The sequence below is a fragment of the Hippoglossus hippoglossus genome, chromosome 5 (genome assembly GCF_009819705.1).
Source record: "Hippoglossus hippoglossus isolate fHipHip1 chromosome 5, fHipHip1.pri, whole genome shotgun sequence".
In the NCBI taxonomy this organism is placed as follows: Eukaryota; Metazoa; Chordata; class Actinopteri; order Pleuronectiformes; family Pleuronectidae; genus Hippoglossus; species Hippoglossus hippoglossus.
This window is the reverse complement of record NC_047155.1, coordinates 12850147-12869598: the sequence shown is the minus strand read 5'-3', so window position 1 is coordinate 12869598 and position 19452 is coordinate 12850147. Positions and strand designations below refer to the sequence as shown.

The 19452-nt window shown below is 39.6% G+C and overlaps 2 protein-coding genes across 4 annotated transcripts; one reads left to right on the top strand and one right to left on the bottom strand.

Annotated features, from left to right (window-relative positions):
• Positions 1 to 2143: 2143 nt before the first annotated feature.
• On the bottom strand, positions 2144 to 8361 carry tgfa (transforming growth factor, alpha). 3 transcript variants are annotated; one of them, XR_004613904.1, is made up of 9 exons: positions 7996 to 8361; positions 7317 to 7346; positions 7040 to 7210; positions 6511 to 6690; positions 4760 to 4874; positions 3795 to 3944; positions 3546 to 3637; positions 2779 to 2931; positions 2144 to 2593 (listed from the first exon to the last, which is right to left on the bottom strand). XR_004613904.1 is itself a non-coding variant. In XM_034586380.1 (8 exons), exons 1-8 carry the CDS (start codon positions 8033 to 8035, stop codon positions 2924 to 2926), a joined length of 786 nt encoding a protein of 261 aa, XP_034442271.1. In that variant the 5' UTR covers positions 8036 to 8361; the 3' UTR covers positions 2144 to 2923. The 3 variants fall into 3 exon arrangements, 2 of the variants coding, with proteins under 2 accessions (XP_034442271.1, XP_034442272.1); XM_034586380.1 differs by having other exon boundaries at positions 2144 to 2931; XM_034586381.1 differs by lacking the exon at positions 7317 to 7346 and having other exon boundaries at positions 2144 to 2931; positions 7996 to 8352.
• A 2330-nt stretch (positions 8362 to 10691) lies between these two features.
• On the top strand, positions 10692 to 19068 carry slc2a11a (solute carrier family 2 member 11a). The gene is made up of 12 exons (XM_034586358.1): positions 10692 to 10935; positions 11390 to 11488; positions 12631 to 12791; positions 13316 to 13440; positions 13563 to 13692; positions 13782 to 13930; positions 14405 to 14592; positions 15497 to 15607; positions 16620 to 16721; positions 17214 to 17289; positions 17573 to 17700; positions 18315 to 19068. Exons 1-12 carry the CDS (start codon positions 10918 to 10920, stop codon positions 18531 to 18533), a joined length of 1506 nt encoding a protein of 501 aa, XP_034442249.1. The 5' UTR covers positions 10692 to 10917; the 3' UTR covers positions 18534 to 19068.
• Positions 19069 to 19452: the final 384 nt, after the last annotated feature.

Genomic DNA, 19452 nt, shown 5'->3' with positions numbered 1-19452 from the left:
CAGATTCATTGATAATGGAAATAATCATCCGTTTCTGCCCTGAACACGATGCTTAAAAGGACAGAAACTGTCATAGAAGTGTGTGATTTTGTGGCTTAGTTACATGAATTAATTTAATAGTGAAGTATCTACAAAATACTAATATTTTTTTTAAACTAAACATTAGAGACATTTATCACTGAGTGGGTTCCTAAATCTGTTTCTAAATATAAACTGAAGCATCATTACTTCACCTTCAGGTTAATGATCGTAGGTGATTTGGTAACGTGACCTTTTTAAGTGAAGCCTCAGATCTGTCAACCTCCCTAATGATTTGTTTCTGTGCTCAGCAGTGAGAACAAGGCAGGGTTGCTTAACCCTAATACCTTTGTAAATACTCTTATTTCAAACCATCTGCTCGGAGGCAGATACTGGGAATGTTGGGCTGAGGATCAAAGGCAGCAGAGGAGGATGGAAGAGGAGGGAAACAGACCAGTGTGGCATTGCAATCCAGAGCCGAGCTCCAGCCTCTTATGGGGAATCGGGATTGACATGTGTCCAAATCAGATTTGAAGAGAATCCGTGTTTGAGAGAATTTGCTGACGTCCATAAAACTGCCTTCCATTTACAATAATGTTAGAAAGGGAAGGTTTTTACTAATTAGTCCAGATTTTTCTTTTGCTTTGTCTCGTTTTCTTTTGATTTCATGCAGTTGCACTGCTTTGTGTGTTAAAGGGTATTGTGTACCTTCAGGGAAGTGCTCACAAGAGCTGCTTAATTCAAAGCTGGTTTAGTAGCTCAGCCAGACGGCTCTAAAGGGCTCCACAGAAATCCAATTGCAGACATAATGGGATTGCAAAACAAAAAGACGGAGCTCCTCGTGCGGAGAGCGAAAGGCAGAGGAGACGCAGCACGTTATGAGGGACCATGTCGACATATAATGGAAACAAACCGCATGTATGTAGCTCAACCCTTTTAATGCCTTAACATGAATGGATGTCAATTCTGTGAAGTAAAAAAAAAAAAAGGTAAATCAAAAACGAATGGCGATACAGAAGAAGGCTGAAATGTTTCCTTCAGCTATAAAAGCACTCAGGAGTTCGGCTCTTTGTTCAATTGTGCCTCGGGCTCAGGTTTTCATGTCGACATTTCTATGTCTTGAAATATTCCGTGGAAGAGAAAAAAAAAAAGTGTTGGATAATCAGGGTATTTGCAGGAAGAGAAGAAAAAAAATAAAAATAAAAATAAAAAGCGGAAAGCGCTTGGGGAAGTAAAAAGAAGGTCACGCTACGGATCAAATGATAAACATCAGACAATAATTGATAAATGAAAAAATACAAAGACACTCACATTTTTTAAATTCTTCATTGGAAAACAAATAAGAGGCTTTCCAACTGTGACAACATATATCTGACAAAATAAAGGGTGATTCCCCTTCCATGTGATTTTATATAGATATATATATATATATATATATATATATATATACACACACACACACAAACGTAGAATATGTCTGTGGTTTTGATATTGACAAACATCAACACATATTGAACGTAAATATCATCACATACTGTAAACAAAGCAAAGTATCATCCCCGCAGCCTCTTGGCTTGAAAATACCATCCCATTCAGTTTATAGTGGAGTTATTCTTTATCTCATCACACAAAGCATGAACACACTTTACTGTACATCCCTGTCAGTCTTCATTCCTTCACCAATTGTTATTATCATTACTAATTATGATCGAGTGTTGTAAGAAAAAGTTAAATGTTTGGTTTCAAACTGACCCTCAAAGGCTTTTTCTCACTTTAAAATGATTTCAATTCAAAGCAGATGCAACGCTATAACACACCTGAAATAAAAAAAACACAAGCTGTGATTTAAGTGCATGCTTAGAGTGGACGTGTACAAGCCGTGCCGCCTCCTCCCCTCAGTGCTCACTCAGGCAAAATAATAAAAAACTAGTGTATTTGGCATCTCTCACTATGTGGACGCTTTTTATAAGTGACCCTTTAGAGCCAGTGCAGGTTTTTTTTAATAAACGATGATCAAATTTACAGAAAAGTGCAAATTTGACCAAAGTACTTCCTTGGAACAATGTGAACACCCAGGATGTGCAAGTGTGAGTACAGTTATAGCTTGCATTTAAAAAAAAGCTCAGGAATAAAAAGATTTTCTCTCCAATGCATATTGAAACCACACTGGGACAATTTTCAGCTGCAACCTTTGTGTAAACTCATTGATGGAGGTCTTCGTATATCCACGGTTTGTAATCCATTAGCAGTCAGTCCAGTTACAATTCCTACTCCTGTCAGGTGACGTGAGTTCCTTCTTTAAAAACAGACACTAAAACAGTTTTTTTTTTTTTTTTAAAGCATCAGTTTCCCCCACCTCCATTTCTTAAAAATGTCCACTGTGCATGTAGAGTTCTTTTGTGCAAAGAAGTTAAAAAGACAAAATTAGGAATTGGGATTTTCTGACTCAATGAATTGTTGTCGTCCCACAGCCGTTCCTATTTGATATCCACACAGGATGGTTCATTGCCTTGCAGATCTTTTCTGATGTCCTTTAGGCCGGCCTTAAATAGCAATGGAGAAACACTCGGAGCTCCTGCATGAGGAATGTGGCGTCAGCTTCATCCTCACAGGTTCAGACAGACCGGTGTATTTCAACAGAATCAAAAGTTTGAAGAAAAACACATTCCTGGGTTTGCTGCTGTCCAAAAGTCCCAGTCACTGTGAGAAAAAGAAAGCCACGGAACATTTAACCACCCACATCAAGTCGTCCCACCTCACCTCAGCCGCTCTGAAGATGATGCTTGTTCTCTTCGGAGCCAGGGCTGCAGGAGCAGAACATGTGAATCCCACTTTGGATGAAATCCTGAGGGTCTGCAGGTCGAACGTATGATGCAAACAGCTCGTGTTCCGCTCAGGTGTCTTCTCAAACCACTGAAAGGGAACAGGTGAGTTATTAGTTTCCTCTGAGAATGCTAAGGCCACATTATAGGTTTTTCTCATGGTCAACAAATAAAATGTGATTAATCCTACCAGGAAGTATTACCTGATATTGCTTAATGATTCTCTATGGCAGAGTCTAAAAACTATAATAAAATACATAAATTAGACGCAACATACATCATGCTGCTGCAAATACTCAATGTGTATTAATCCACTGCTGAGAACGTCCACAACTAATAAACTACAGTGCACTGTTGATGTAGGAAAGTATTAATTAAACAGTATATTTATCATTTGTTTGCACAGATTCACACTTACATTAGGAACAAAAGGCTCAGCACCACACAGAAGGATCATTTGAAAATCCTGTCATTCTTTTGTTAAATTATAACTAATATAATAATAAAAATTATAATAATAGCTATTTACTCAACCCAGACCAGTGTGTGCAACACTGCACGATCTATATGTATTAAATTCTCCATCAACTGCCGTGTCTTCATTTCATTTATAATTTTTTCATCAGAAACAGCTGTTAGGCTCAAAACATCCTTAGAAATGCACTTTCTTCTTTTTTGAAAACACAAGAAAAAAGGTGACAGTACCACTCTCCGATGGATAGCAGGATGCTGCGTGCTTCTCCGAGACGCAGTGACGTGCGTGGCTCCGCCTCCGACAGTCCTGCCTCCACCAGCAACTACACAAAGAAATGACTTCACTTCTCAAAATCATTCCGGCATCATCATCCCATATTGCTATGTTTGCAAGAAAGTGGTGTGTATGAAGGTGTGTGTGTGGGGGGGGAATTGATTTTGTAATAAAATGAAGATAAAAGAAGATATGTTGTTACTCACTGTAAAAGTGTACACAACACCATGATCAGAACACACCCAATGACACACAACACCAGCACTGTGGCAGCGGTCTGTTGTCTGTGGTTTGTTGCCACGACAGCGAGCAGGTCGGCGTGTTCACACCTCATCCCGACAAAACCCTGATGGCACCTGCAGCATGCACACAGATTAGTTTAATAAGAGAAACAGTGGTTTATGAAATAGATGATTTTATACATAACTCGTCCTAGAGAAATGCTTTAACTGCTACAATTCAAAAGCACAACAGATATTAAAAATAAAAGAGCCACAGCTATGTTCAGTCGAGAGGGAAAAGGTTTTTATGATATGAAAACAGCTCATCTTATCGAGGACTAAATATAGTGAAATTACTGAACACCTTTCATAAAATGATAAGGGGCTCTGTGGCGTAAAGATTATTATAACCCCGAGCTCATGTTTCCTGTGATTAAAGTGATTTTCAAAATAAAACATGGCTGATTTGTGAAAGGTGGTTTTTCACATTTGGAGAGGGTTGTGTTATTTTCTGCTCATTTACATTAAAGCAACTCTCTTCAGTCCAGCTTCAAAGAGTTTGCTCTCACGTCTGAAGCTCCTCAGCGAAGACCAAATAGTCCAAACAGCCTCAGATTTCTCTAATGTGTCTTTATAGAAGAACGACAGAGTTTTTCTCCATCTAAATATTAATTCCAGACCTTTAAACTATCTACCAGGCAGAGCAAACTACACAGAGAAGTCCAACATGAAGTCCAAACCAGTGTTTTAAATTGCACACATGTTCCTCTGTGCATGAGAGAGATTGTGATTACTATCACTGCAAAGCACAGTGTCACATTTCGTTCTTGTTTTTTTAAAAGTATCTTCTTTCATTTCTACTGAACAACAGATTCATAAATACGCTGAACACTGAGAAAACAAAGCACTGAAAAACGTTGGCATTCACATTTCAACGAGTTCTGACTTACACACATGCTGGCGTCTCCTCCAGTATCAGGAAGCGACATGTACCATGGAAGCAGAAATGGCGGTGGGAGTCTGGACAGTCGTCGAAATGAGACCGAACAGCGGCCACCACAAACTCTGCGTAGACAGATGACGAGACATAGCTGACATACTTGGGTACTTGTGTTTTTTCTGAAAGTTTAGGACAGCTATTCCGTTTTTTCCTCAGGCTATGACCAAAGAATATTTCCCCTTAAAACCAATACAAAATAAACTAGAATGGTGCAAACCTCCGCCCAGGCCCAACAGTTCCCCATAGATATCAGTCCCCTTAATAGGTCAGATTATTTTCATCAACATCCATGAATTATTCCCTGACAAAACAGTGAAAACATCAAATGAACGTCCCTAACGCACAAATTTAAAGAAAGTATTAAAACAATTCATGGATCTGCCCCTTTATCCAAATCTGGATAACAGGGGCAGATCCTGTTCTGTCTTGACCTTTGTCACATCTTTTCATTGAGTTTCATGAAAATCTGATTGGCAGTTTTTGCGTAATCCAGTTGACAAACACACTGTAGTTGGGTCTGAGACACTTTGACATTCTACCTATAAAAGTTCCTCCCTGAATTCGACCCGGTGTCAAAATATCAAATGTAATTCTAGTGCCTTTAGTCCTTGACACAGGTGAATATCATAAATCTAAAAATAGCCTAAGTACGCACAGACCTGAAACAACAACATGTTCTAAATCCTAAAGCTGAGACCCACGCCACTGCGGGGAGACTAAAGTCTTTTGTTCCGCGTTGCGTGTGGATTTGTGATGGCTTACATCCCTCACTCTACCTGGGAGGGACAGTTACAGTCGAGGCAGGTCAAAGAAAACACCCAGAGGATCCTACAGACAAAAACCTCCGTGCCATCGGGCCTCAGGGGACATCACCATCCCTGCAGGAGTCCTCATTCTCCTGCAGAGATGAAAGCCCCATTGTGGCTCCCCTTTCTTTTTCCAGGCGACTAGATCAGTTTTCACTCCGACGTTCAAAGTATCAGCACAGAAATATCTGGTTAAATGAGCCACACAGACAAAATAGGACACTTTTTTTTTTTGTACACTCAAGCTGTACAGTCAGACTCGAACAAACGTCAGTGTTCCACATGCGGCCGAAACAGATGCCACAGTGTGACGTTCAGGGCGAGAAGGAGGATGAGCATCCGGACAGATAGCTGCAGAACAGCCTTCCTCACACAATCCATTCCAACGGTAAATGGGCTTTTGGACTGCAGCCTGCGTGCATTGTCTCCTTCTTTCAGACCCTGTGAAAGCCCTCTGTTGTCCCCGAGGCATCTGCCGAGCGAGCCCTCTCTCGTTCCATGTGGTTTTGGCAGCGGAATGACGAGAAGGTTGAGATAGAAACCAGCCTTCAGGGCGAGCGAGGTGCTTTACACAACTTAATACCGTAGGTGCAGCTTCTTTTTTTTTTTTTTTTTTGAAATTGCTGAATGCACCTTTCAGTGGCAGCAAGCTGAAATGTACCACCACTGCTGCCCTCGCTCATGCTAAGAGGATCAATTATCAGTGAGCGCCACACTGTCTGTATAATGTTCAGCAGGGAGCTTTACAATGGGGAGAACTCCTGCTATGAGAGCAACGCTGCAGTGAGAGTGGATGAAAAGGCTGCAGGGAGGAAGTGAAATACTGGGACTTCAAGGTCATTGTCAACATGGTTTGACAATGACCTTGAACCTTTTCCTACATCTTATGACTTACTTTTAACTGGAGGGACGCTAGCTGTCGTAGTCGGTGCGGCAGTTGTGGCGGAGGTACTTGTGTTGCCGGTTGTTGATGTGTTCAGAGCCGAAGAAAAATTTGTTTCAATGGGAATTCCATCATCGAGGACCGTTTCTGTCGACTGATTGTTCTGCCCTGCTCCAAACATCAGGAGAGAATCTGCACAGAGGAGAATAAACAGCGGTCAACACATCATACAGGCTGATGTGTGGGATTACAGGAATAACCACAAAATGCCTGCAGGATAGAATAATCAAAGTAGAATCTAAACCAAGATGTAATGGGTTCTTCCCTGGCTCATCCTTCCACCAGGTTTCATGATAATCTGTTCAGTAGTTTTTACTACTAACTAACTAAAACCAACAAACGCTGGTTGAAAACAAAACCTCTTCAGTGAAGGTAATACAGAACTCCTGCTGTAGAAGCACCACAGATTGACGGAGGACATTTGAACGGACATGGATCTCGAGCCTTCGCCTCCATCTTCACACCGTATGACTGTACTCACCGTTCACTGTACCGATGTCAGTTGCGGTTGTGATCGTCGTGGTGCTGGGGCTGCTGGTTGCTGCAGAGCTGCTTGTAGAGCTGTTTGGAGCAGCGGTGGAGTTTGTGTCGATGGCAACGCGAGCCTCGATTGTCGTGTTGCTCGGCCCCGCTCCGAATGTAAAGAGAGAACCTGCAGTGGCAAAATAAAACATCTGTTGGAATGTGCTGCTGATAGGAATAGGGACAAATCCCTGCAGGAATATAATGAAAACACTACAAGTTCACTGTAAACTCACCATTGAGTACCACAGACATACTAAAAGTACCTATAGGAATATAAAAAAATATACATATTACTCTCCCAGCAGGTGTCACATATCCTCCTGTGGTGCACAACCTGAGGGGGAGTCCCACATATCTGCCCCTGTGCTGTGATCATGTGACCCACTTTTCAATGTGATATCGATGCTTCATTGAGTAACTGCTGCCTAACAATAGTAACAGGGTCAAGCATCCACTAAAAGGATGAAACCCAAGCACTATAAATACAGCAGGTCCTGTGAAGACATGCGATCACAGCCAGAGACTGAAAAAACACAGACAAGGGTCAAAGGAGTTTGTTGGAAAAAGGTTGAAACCAAAGGAAATATGGAAAATTTCACTTTTTGAATTCTCACCATGAACACAAAGAAGATCGCTTCATCAAATTAACAACAAATATGAAGAGTAAAAAGGCTGCGTTGAGTAATTTACTAGGTGTCAAGATTAACCACAAAAAGGTCAACACAACCAGCAAACGAATACCACAAATATTTAAATTGTGATACAATTGTCATTGTAAGTCATGTGATCCTATGAATTAAAATCATTATTATTATAATAACTCTGATCACTTTAATCATCAGAAACTGAAAAGTCAGGATCAAGATGTAGACTCTAGTAGAAACTAGAATCTTGTTTAAATCATCCACTCACCGCTTATGAGAAAAATTGTATCCCAGAAAATCCTCGTCATCCTGAAGATTCGCAGCCTGAAACTAGAGAAAGTTGACGGCTGAGTCGCGGGTGTGTGAGAGGAACCTGGTCATTAGTGTTGATGCAGACTCCAGGACACACAGCAGCATCAGGGGAAGAACACATGTGATCAATCACACAGCAAATCAGTGCACTGCTGTCACACATCAACATGTGATCAACTGAGTCAAGTGGAGAAGAGTGACAGAGCTCGTTTTCTCTGCACCAGCAGCAGCATGAGGAGGAGGAGGAGGAGGATGAAGGAGCCTTTAACTTCACTGTGTTTCAATTGAGGAAACTCGTGTAATCCTGTCAGAGGCTGACCAATCAGAGGCGGGGGGGCGGGGCTTCGTTTCATTATGACCTCAGTGTGACAGATTTGTTTTAATCGTTGTTTAAATGGTCAGGTTTTATTAAGTGATTTGATTTAAAAGCGTGGGTCCTGCTCTGTAATCTCTTTGAAAGGACATCATGTAACACACTTTTATTATTTAAAGTCATGTTTTATGATTTTTAAATATCTATTTAAGTTAAAATTAAATCCTAAATGTGATCATCAGCACATTAGAGTCCCTGTAATGGAGATTATATCCCCATTTTGCATTTATGTAAGTTAGAATTTGAATTGTATGTTGCAGAGAGCATAACCATAAAAATGTATTTAACAAAATTATGGAAAGTTATGATTTAGATTCTTTGATTTGATTGATTTTATCATTGAAATATGCACATTATGGGTTTATAAGACACCATCATTTAGAAAAAGACAAGTTCAAAAAAGAAAGAAAGAAACCAGAGACAAACTAAACAAATAAACCATCTTGACCTTTTTTTCTCATCTGATTTTCAGCTTTAAGCTATAAATAGAATCATTAAGTAAGTTAACAGACTTTTTTTCTCTGGGTTCTAAATTTACAGAAGAGAAAAATAGCTCTTCTGTTCCATCTGTTCATTCACCTGTCAAACTGTTTAATCCACAATCAGATCCCATGACCAAAATTGGCCAAATTCCCATGAAATGTGGTGTGAGCTCCAATGGACAAATTCTAAAGTTGGATTTTGGGGGATTTTTTGAGTCTATCAGATTAACAGAAGCTGCCAAACCTAACAGGGAACAGCAGTGGAATCAAACTGTTCCCAAACGGACTGGTAGACTGTGTTTCGTCTACAATAAAATAATCTCAGAGATTAAAAACTATTTTCATCCCATTAATACATCATGTGTCTCCCCGATGAGCTCCTCCGCTTCAAAAGAGGAAAATATCATCTGATGAGAAGGATTGAGATTAAACACAGGAATTTAATTATTAATACTGTTGACGATTGCGTGGTAATAAGTAACCGTGTTTTATTCTGTAAAAATAAAAAGTATGAGGGGATGTGACTGTAGTTATTTCAGTCTTCTGAAATGTAAATAAGCTGATCGATCCCTTAATGATTATGTCACCTAAGTACAAACCAATTCAATGCATTTGCCTTCTTTACGGACTATATTTTCTTATACCCACAGATGAATAGATTTGATCCGTCTCACACAAAGTTAACAGGAATCCTATAGTAGTTTCCCATATTGTACAAAGCAGCCTGCAACATGTCAAACCAGCACCACCTGCTGGGCAGGAGCAGTTAGAGGAGAGGGTATCCAACACAAATCTATATTTTTACTTGATATTACCAATACTACTACTACTGCTACTACTTCTACTACCACTTATAATAATAATGATAATAATATTTACCTTAGATGCATAGCTGGATTAATAATGTGAAACAGGCCCCATGGTCCCTACAGCTTTAGGTTTACTGCTTCTTCTTAGCAAAAGTTAAATTATGACATAATTTATAACAATTAAATGTAATTTTATAACATATGTAATATCAACAAAGGGGAAATGATGATTTAGAGGCCCAGTGGTCCTGTGTTCAAAGACCTAGACCTAGTGCGATTTCCGAAATAAATATATTCTATTTTATCAGTTTATATGGTAAATTATTGTATCAGTTGTATTTAGTCATATTAACACAAGACAATGCACAAAAACCTTGGGTTGATATATATCCTCCAGCATAGGATACATGCTTGGTGCATACATAATGTATGTGATGCTTACGAGAGGTCAACAGGTTAATATGGCAGTGGTGTCTGTACTTCATCACTATCTATCTATCTATCTATCTATCTATCTATCTATCTATCTATATATATATATATATATATCCATCTATCTATCTATGTATTCATTTATCTATTTATTCATTTATATGGATATAGGCACATATGTTACCTGAATATTTCTCATCACCTGTGAATGTGTTTAAACTACACACTGTTATGTATGTGGAGATCCTCAGTCGGTCGTTGACCCGCTCACCCCCCTGTGAATCCTAAAGTGTGACTTGGAGTAAAACTACTAGTAAGTAGTGCACATGATGTCTTGACGTATGACTTTACCTTCTTTCATTTATTTATTCATGAAGTAAAACCCCCCACGTGTCAGCACCACCTCATACCTGCTGTGTGCGTCACTGTGTGTCTGATCGAACAACCTCTCCAACCCGCCTGCGTAAAGACCCGCATGTTGATCTTAATGACTGACCGACAGCTTTACATGTGTGTGATATTAAATATTATATCAGTCTCACCTCCTTCGCCCTCGGTGAATCATTGTGGAGGCTGCAGAACACTCCGGCACTTTGTGCGTAATCGGGCCGGTTGCGCAAACGCAGGAGAGCTAACGGTGCCTTACGCACACTGCAGGAGCGTGCTCGAGCCTGTGCGGTTGAGGATATTGAGGAGGTGGGCTGAGCCGAGCTGAGCTGAGGGTCTGCTGCTGCTGTCGGAATCCATCAAGTGTCCCCTCGTTCACCAACCTTCGATTAACAATGTCACACCCACAGCAGGTAAATGTGAGAATCAGACTTTTTACAGTGAAGTGATGCGAATAATGTGTTAGATCACAAGGACCTCGTTTGATTTGTAGCAGGGGATTCAGACCAGCTGAATGTGGTGCAGTGTAGTTGCAATAACTTTCATTTTAATATATTTTTTGATGTCATTTTATTTCATACATGACCTTGCATTGGAATCACGAGACAATTTAACAGCAACACTATCATAGATAACTGTTATAATCCTGCACAACACATGTGCCCAACAACAACGTTTGCAGACTAAAGAGAAGAAGAAGAAACTATTTCACCTCATTTCTGAGTTTTGAAAACTTACCCTAATTTTAGAATTTTTATCCGACATGTTTTTTTTCATCACTTAAGCAGAGTCACAAGTACCTGAAGAAACGTTAATTGATGTATCTTAAAGAAAAGTGAATGCCTGTCTGTGTGCTTGTGTCTCCAGGGCAGTACTCTGACACTGGTGCTCATGGTTGTTGCTGCAGGCACTGGAGGAACTCTTCTGTACGGCTACAACCTGGCCATAATGAATGCACCTACAATTGTGAGTCTGGGTCAAACTCTATATTCTGTATATTGAAACTGTAACATATTTAACACCACTTCTGCTGAAATATGTGTCTGATGTCTTGTTGATGTCAGTTTTATCTGTGTAGATTAGTGTGTGACGGATGAATGTGTATGATTGTGTTTTTTAAGCAGAAAACACAATGACCAAATTTCCCAATGGGACAATAAAGTCTATGTTATATTATCTTATATATGATGTTTGTGTGTGTGTGTGGCAGCACATTTGTTACTGACTGTATGTATTGAAAAAGATGATGAGGCTCAGAGGTGATAGTCAAGTGTTAGGATGACTGGTTTGTAAACTCAGGTGACAGTTTATTAGGTACATTTAGTAAAAAATCATTACAGTCAGATACAGCAGTCCAGGAATAAATCCTCCCTTTATGAAGATTATAATATTCAGTTTGTTGTGGATTTAACTCAATGATAAATGAGGAGGATGCAGTTTGTGGTGCTGTTGATTTTTATTGTACATTTTATTGTTTATACTATGCAAAAAACCTGGTGTACCTAATAAACTGAGCGTGCATTAGGGTTGGCACATTAAAACATGAACACCAATGATTATGGACTTACTGTGCAAGCTGTGTGGACCAGCTTCAAGCTGCACAAATTTTGCACAAAGAAGAATTAGGCTTTTTGGGTCAATGATTAAGGATTGGCATCGTGACACATCCAGTTTTAGTGTCGCTGGATCAGTGTTTAACGATAAGAACAGCGGCCGCACTGATAAACCAAGAGCACAAAACTCCAGCAGCTCCAGACAACCCTCAGAAACATCTTATTCTGATGGGAACCTGGGAATTGACTTGTTGATGCTGCCGATTGGCCCTGAAGGATTTAGAGTCTTGCCACTGTCTGTCAAAAGAAATACATCAATAAATAAAAATCATCAAAAGGCAGAAATCACAATGTGGTTCATCATAGAAATGAAAACAGACTGAAGCACAGAGTCAGAGGTCTCAGGGGTAATAAGTGTCAGCTTTAACTCTGCTCTGTTCGCGTGCATATGTGTATGTGTGTGTGTGTGTGTGTGTGTGTGTGTGTGTGTGTGTGTGTGTGTGCGTATGTGTGTGTGTGCGCATTATTGGTAAACCTTTCACGTCTCTTCCCAAGTATATTCAAACCTTTATCAATGAGACGGTGCTGCAGCGCTGGGACGTGCAGCTGGAGGACTACCAGGTGACGCTGGTCTGGACAATCATCGTCTCCATCTTCTCACTGGGAGGCCTCGCAGGCGCTCTTATAGCCGGACCTATGACCATACGCTTCGGAAGGTAAAACAAGACGCTGCGTCACGCGGCTTTATGTGAACACATGAAGGCACATGTGCAGAGGGAATGAGGTTTTCATTTGAGTGTGTGTGTGTGTGTGTGTGTGTGTGTGTGTGTGTGTGTGTGTGTGTGTGTGTGTGTGTGTGTGTGTGTGTGTGTGTGTGTGTGTGTGTGTGTGTGTGTGTGTGTGTGTGTGTGTGTGACCAACTGAATATAATAAATAATAGAGCCCATTGTTATCATAATGAAGGAACATGACACCCAGTACAACTGTGTGGTTTATATGGCTGTTTGCATTGGTAACATCAAAATAAGATAAACAGAAATAACAGAAACAGATTTTACTTGTTGGTTGGTAACATTCATTACTTTATATCTAATAAATATTCATATATGGTATTCCTTTAACATGGCCTCACAAGAGCTGCACGACTCTGTCCTTGTATCCTATATCTTTAAAATCTCATTGATTCCTCAAGTTATCTACAAATCTGTTCATTTCATATTCTTTTTTTTTAATTCAAAAGGAAGAAGTGTCTTCTGATGAACAACGTCTTCCTCATGACCGGCGCTCTCTTAGCTGTGAGCAGCAGAGCGGCCGGGTCTTTTGAGATGATCATCATCTCACGGGTCCTGATTGGAATTAACTCTGGTATGTTCGTCATGTCGTTAGATATTCTGTTTGATTTTGACTTCTGGTGCTGTAACAATTGAACACTCCTTTAATTACATATTCAGAGATTATATATTGTGAAATGTACGTTTGTTTTGTAGGAATCAGCATGAACGTGCAGCCTATGTATTTTGGAGAGAGTGCACCGAAGCACTTGCGTGGGGCCGTTTCATTGTCTTCAGCTGTATTTGCAGCATTTGGTGTGATGCTGGGTCAGGTGGTGGGACTCAGGTATGGGCAGTGTGAAATTAAACATGTGTGCAAAAGTTTCTTTCAGGATATCAACAGTAAAACTCTAACACTGGCTGATGTATTTATAGAGAGATTTTGGGCAGTGAGCCGTGTTGGCAGTACCTTCTTGCCAGTAATGCCGTTCCTGGACTCATTCAGCTCCTGACCCTGCCGTGGTTCCCAGAAAGCCCCAGATACCTGCTGATCGACAGGGGCGACAAGGAGGCCTGTATCAACGGTGGGTTGTGAGGTGTTAACCAAATACATTTACAACTACTTTCTAAGGCAATAAAGTTGTTTTTATTTTTTACTTTTTGACATTTAAAGATACATGATAAGCCAGATGTTTTGAACCTTTTTTTTAACAAGTAACCCTTTACAAAAAAAAAACTGCCTAAGTAATGATTCTATGAGTTTGTACTAGTTCCATTGAAGAGTGATGTTCCCCTAAACTTCGTTTGTAAAATCATTAATATTAATGCCACTACTACTACTACTACTACTACTACTATACCACATATGTATTCATTTATCAGTCTTTGGGGTCTTTTTTCTGCATATTTAGTTTTTATTTTGACACACTGACACATTGTGCTGAGAATGTTTCTGTTCACTTTGACTTCGATGAGATTTTGAATTTTACTCTTGATTTGCTCACAACAGAACAGTCTCAGGTAGTGAAGTTGTGTTTGGTTTTTTGTGTGTGGGTCAGCTCTGAGACGTCTCCGCGGCTGTGAAGTCCAGAGCAGCGAGCTCAATGAGATCCTGGAGGAACAGGCTGACACCAAAGGCATGAGGCCCAAACGACCCTGGGAGCTGTTCACTGATCGCTCTGTTCGCTGGCAGCTCATCTCCGTCATGGTCATCAGCAGCGCCATGCAGCTCTGTGGCAACGACTCGGTAAGAATCTATCAATCAAGCAATAAAAATGTATTCATAAAACACCTTTCAAGCAAATCAACTGCAATTCAAAGTGCTTTACAGGTGAATTACAAAACATAGGATTAAAATTAAACTACTGTATACCAACACAATCTAAAATGAAAAAGACAACAATAGAAGAAAGTTAAATAAAATATATATAATCAACACTAACATATCAGTAAAATAAAAGAGAGAAAGATAAATACTAATGATAAATAAACACATTTAAATATTAAAAGTGTAAAATCATAAAACACGGCTTAAATGTGTGGGATCTTAATTTACCCACGTAAATGTGCGTATTAATGTCAGGATCTACAGTGTGTGTTGTGTCTCTCTGTAGAAAATGATGTTATGTAACCCAAGAGGACCCGTGTTACTGATACACATCTACAGTAAAAGTATCAGATGTTCCTCCGGTCGCAGTTTCTCCCTGATTGGGAATTTGAGCTGATCCATCAGCAGTGTGCGTTGTGTCCTGGGTTTCTTTGTGTTCCTGCAGGTTACATAAATAATGCAAACTGCTGATGGAGCATCAGTCCTCGCAGTGAATGATGTGTTGATTTGAATTTGCAGTATGAACTAAATGACTGGATGTTTCTATCCATATCCTCATTTCACCTTTTTTTCCCCTCTGAGCATTAAAATGTTCAAATTTTTCAGAGCGACACCAAGTTGCCCTCTCATCAGAAAACTTTGACTAAATGTTCTTGAGTTTTAAGGCTTCTAATCACATACTTGGCAGGTTTAGAGAGGGGACTGGGTATTAACACAATTACCCCATGTACAAAATGCTTCAATCGGCTTAAGAACAGTTCAAATACTTGTGAAGGTCCCCCTGCGCCGCTCTCACCTCGTCATATGTTCCTTTTTCCTCCAGATTTACTTCTACGCATCGTATGTGTTTAAAGAAGCTGGAATAGCCGAAGACCAAATCCAGTACATTACCATTGGCACTGGTACATGTGAGTTCAGCGCCTGTATAATGTGTGTAAGTATCAGTCATTACAGCACACGCCTCGTAACAGATTGCTGTTTGTGAAGATTCAATGCAGATTAAATGCTGTAGTTACTGTATTAGAGCAGCACAACATTCTGCAGTCACTTATAATTACATGAGAACATACAGGCACATGGTGTTTGGGCACTCGGGGAGCACATACCTGCACCACAGCTGACTGCACACTTTATATTCATATGGCCCATTGAGATCAGATTTATATATGTGCACAGAAACTTAGTGGCACAGAAGCAAAGTGCTTAAATTAAACATTAAACACAAGCAAAATATCGATAGTCTTAGCTGAAAAGATTTTTTGTTACCGAGCAGTAATCGAAAAAAGATCCTCTCCCTAAAAATGTTTGTTTTAATTCACAAAATCTGGATCCACGCCACATGTCAGTTGTTCTTAGATATTAGTACTTCACAGATACAGTCCTATCTCACATTGTTAAAGAAAGTGGAGAAAAACGTCGACACAATAATGTTATGGGTTCTTCCCTGACCCATGCTGCATCCTTCCACCAAGTTTCATGGTAATCTGTCCAGTGGTGTTTACGTTATCCTGCTGATAAACACACAGACAAACAAACTAATGGACAGGGGTGGTAATAACACTTTAATAACACTGGCTTATTAAATAAACCAGTAGAAACAATGAGACCTTGAATATCTTCACATGGACTTTACAGTTGATAATAGTTCACTGAAGAAAATGTTATGTCAGAGAAATAGTTTGAAATCTCTGAGAAATATGCCTATTCTCTTCCAATTGAACTGAACTGTAACTATAAAGCTACAGGCGGGAGAAGGTTAGCTTAGCTTAGCTTAGCATAAAGACAAAGATACTGGGGGAAATCGGCCCATATACAGACATAATATATATTTTTTTGTTATTTGTTCCCTCCTGGTTCAGTGGCTACTTTGTTTTTCTTATATCTCTGAATATAAATCCTGAGAAAGTGTAATTCCTCACACACGCACATTTTAATATTTTTTTCAGAACCTGCTGGTCGAGCATAAAGGTCGGAGGTTCATGCTGATGGGCGGGTTCATCCTCATGACCGTGTGGGCGGTGGTCTTCACGATCGCTCTGTCATTTGAGGTATCATTATCCACTTCCTGCATATGACAATTAACAATCATATAAACGTATAATCAACGTTCAAGGTAACAGTGAAAATCATTCAATTTCTCTTGATAATACATGTGATTGAACCGATAATACATCCAGTATGAGAATAGTTCAATCCAGTGGCGTCTGTGGTCATTTCAGTGAGTCAGTCAGCCCACTAGGGGGCATCATTGGTCTAGCATTATTCTACAATTGGGGGAAGGGGAAAATACTTCATGGACTGAGAGTGAGGTGAAAGGAAGATAATGTAAGAAAACTCACAGTTTGATTTCACCCTAGGACAGCAGCTTTTTTTCAGTGAATTAAAGCATTTCCACAATAATGTTTGGAGTTTGAGGAATTTCAAATAATCCCAATGATCAAGATGTGATATATAAAAATGTCCGAATGTCCGATCATCTGTATTTCCTTCTTCTTTGTGAATTACTGTGTATGTTTGTATTCCCCCCCTCGTGTAAACAGCACCTTGTATCCTGGATGCCGTACATGAGCATGGGCTGCATCTTCACCTACATCCTCAGCTTCGGCATGGGACCTGGTCAGTGTCACTTGTTTTGATTCACAGACGCAGATTTACAACATATCTCAAGATGCAGTCAAAGACACAGACATTTCAATACTGAAGTGGAGGGACTGTGCTCTGTGATCTTTTAAACTGCATCATAATCAAATGTGTAAATTTGAATTGTGGCTTTTTTCAATGTTCAGTATTATTGTGGGAATCCACGAAGAAGCCGTTCACAATTTATCACAACTTTTTGAATAAGGATATGTTGATTGAGCGAACGCTGATCAACATGTTGAAATGATTTTTTTCTCAGCTGGAGTGACCGGCGTTCTGCCCACAGAGATCTTCAATCAGGCCGCTCGTCCCGCGGCCTACATGATCGCTGGCTCCATGATGTGGCTCAACCTCTTCATCACTGGAATGTTGTTCCCTTTTCTAGTGGTCAGTCAGTCCGCTCACATGAAACACAAACAACAAACAAAAATACAACATAGAATATAATATAAAACTGTGTAGCAAGATTGTCTGTATCTTTATTGATAAGAATGTTAATAGTTCCATTAAGATGATTGAATTTTCCAAATTAACAGACAGTTTCCCATCAGATTCTGAAGCCAATATAATGAACTGAAATATTTAACACTTTCCTAAATTCCTGCTTTAGGCACTATATATTAGACCCTCTACTTTGTTTCCTGGGTAAGCATCAAAATGTTGGATATAAAGGTGTTTATCTGAACTGAGCAAAACATAAAAACATTTGTTGGAAAAGATTCGGCTGCTGAATAGACCCTATGGCGCCTCCTAGAGTTCAGAGTCTCAAACTGAGGAAATGAATCATGAGGAGTGGCTGACAAGATGCTCATCACTTGGCTATTTTTTTTAAATTTAAGTTAATGTTTTAGCTCATTCCTAATAATATAAATCCCTTGTAATTGTGACTATGTGCACATACACAAGTACAGGAAACACACTTACACATAGATGGACACACAATTCAACATGTTTTTATTAAAATCAAGTCTGACAGCTTTTCCTCTGCCTCTCCCTCACAGAGCGAGCTGAGCCAGTACTGTTTTGTGCCGTTCGCAGCCGTCTGCCTCTTATCTGCAATCTACGTCGGCCTGTTTCTGCCCGAGACCAAGGGCAAGTCTCTGTCAGCCATCACCAGCGAATTCAACAAACTCAACTTTAAAGGCCTTGAGCAGAACTGTCCCTCACACACTGAAGCCCAGTATCAGCTGGGTGAAGTGTGTCATTCCACGTCCTTGTAGACAGACTTTTTTCTCTCCTGTAACTAACGGTCACACTCGCTGTGTGCCTCACTTTGACCTGGACGGGAGGACGTTACGTGAAGTCCAACTTTCATATCACTGAAAGTGACCCTCTACTATAACTCCTTTATCTGGAGTGTGTTTTCTATGCTCATTTGTAGGAAATATTCTTATGTTTTGATACTATTCAGCTAACTCTGAAAATCATTTGGTAAATAGGACATGGACATTCCACAGGAGCACTTGATGCAACCATTGTTTATGGAGATGCTTTTGGGTAAAATAAAAACTTCACAAATAAACTTCAATCAATTAAATCAATTGTTTTATATTTGACAGATTTTCTTGTTTAATGGGACCAAGGTGGCTGATGGTTGCCTTTATCTATGAACTGTATTCATAGGTGCAGTAAGACCTTGAATACAAAGTGTATATGTAGCATTGTGCTCACCTCATTTATGAAAATGGTACTATGATGCTGCGCATCAATACTTTTAGTACAGACTGAAATGAGTAACTCACTGTGTGTATGTGAATGGAAAATGTTTAATTGTATATGTTGAATATGAAAGTCATTATTTTGTGTTCTCATAAATGAATCTGAATAAATAAAGTATCTTATGTGTTCATAGATTCTCATATTTAATTTGCACAGATCATCAAAATGTCCCTTTCAGACCAAATACAGCAGATAAATATTGTCATATTGTATAAAGGAAAACAAAACTGGTCCATTTTAACAGCTGGTACAAAGTGTTAAACTGTCCACTGTATTTTATAATTTATTTTAACAGCTCATTGAGCCCAGTTCTCTGCACTAATTAATGAAGCTATAATTATTCAAACCAGAAAGTTCCTTCATGTATCTTAATTCATGCAACTGACATTATAGTCTCTGGGTTTTCCATTCATCTGTCCC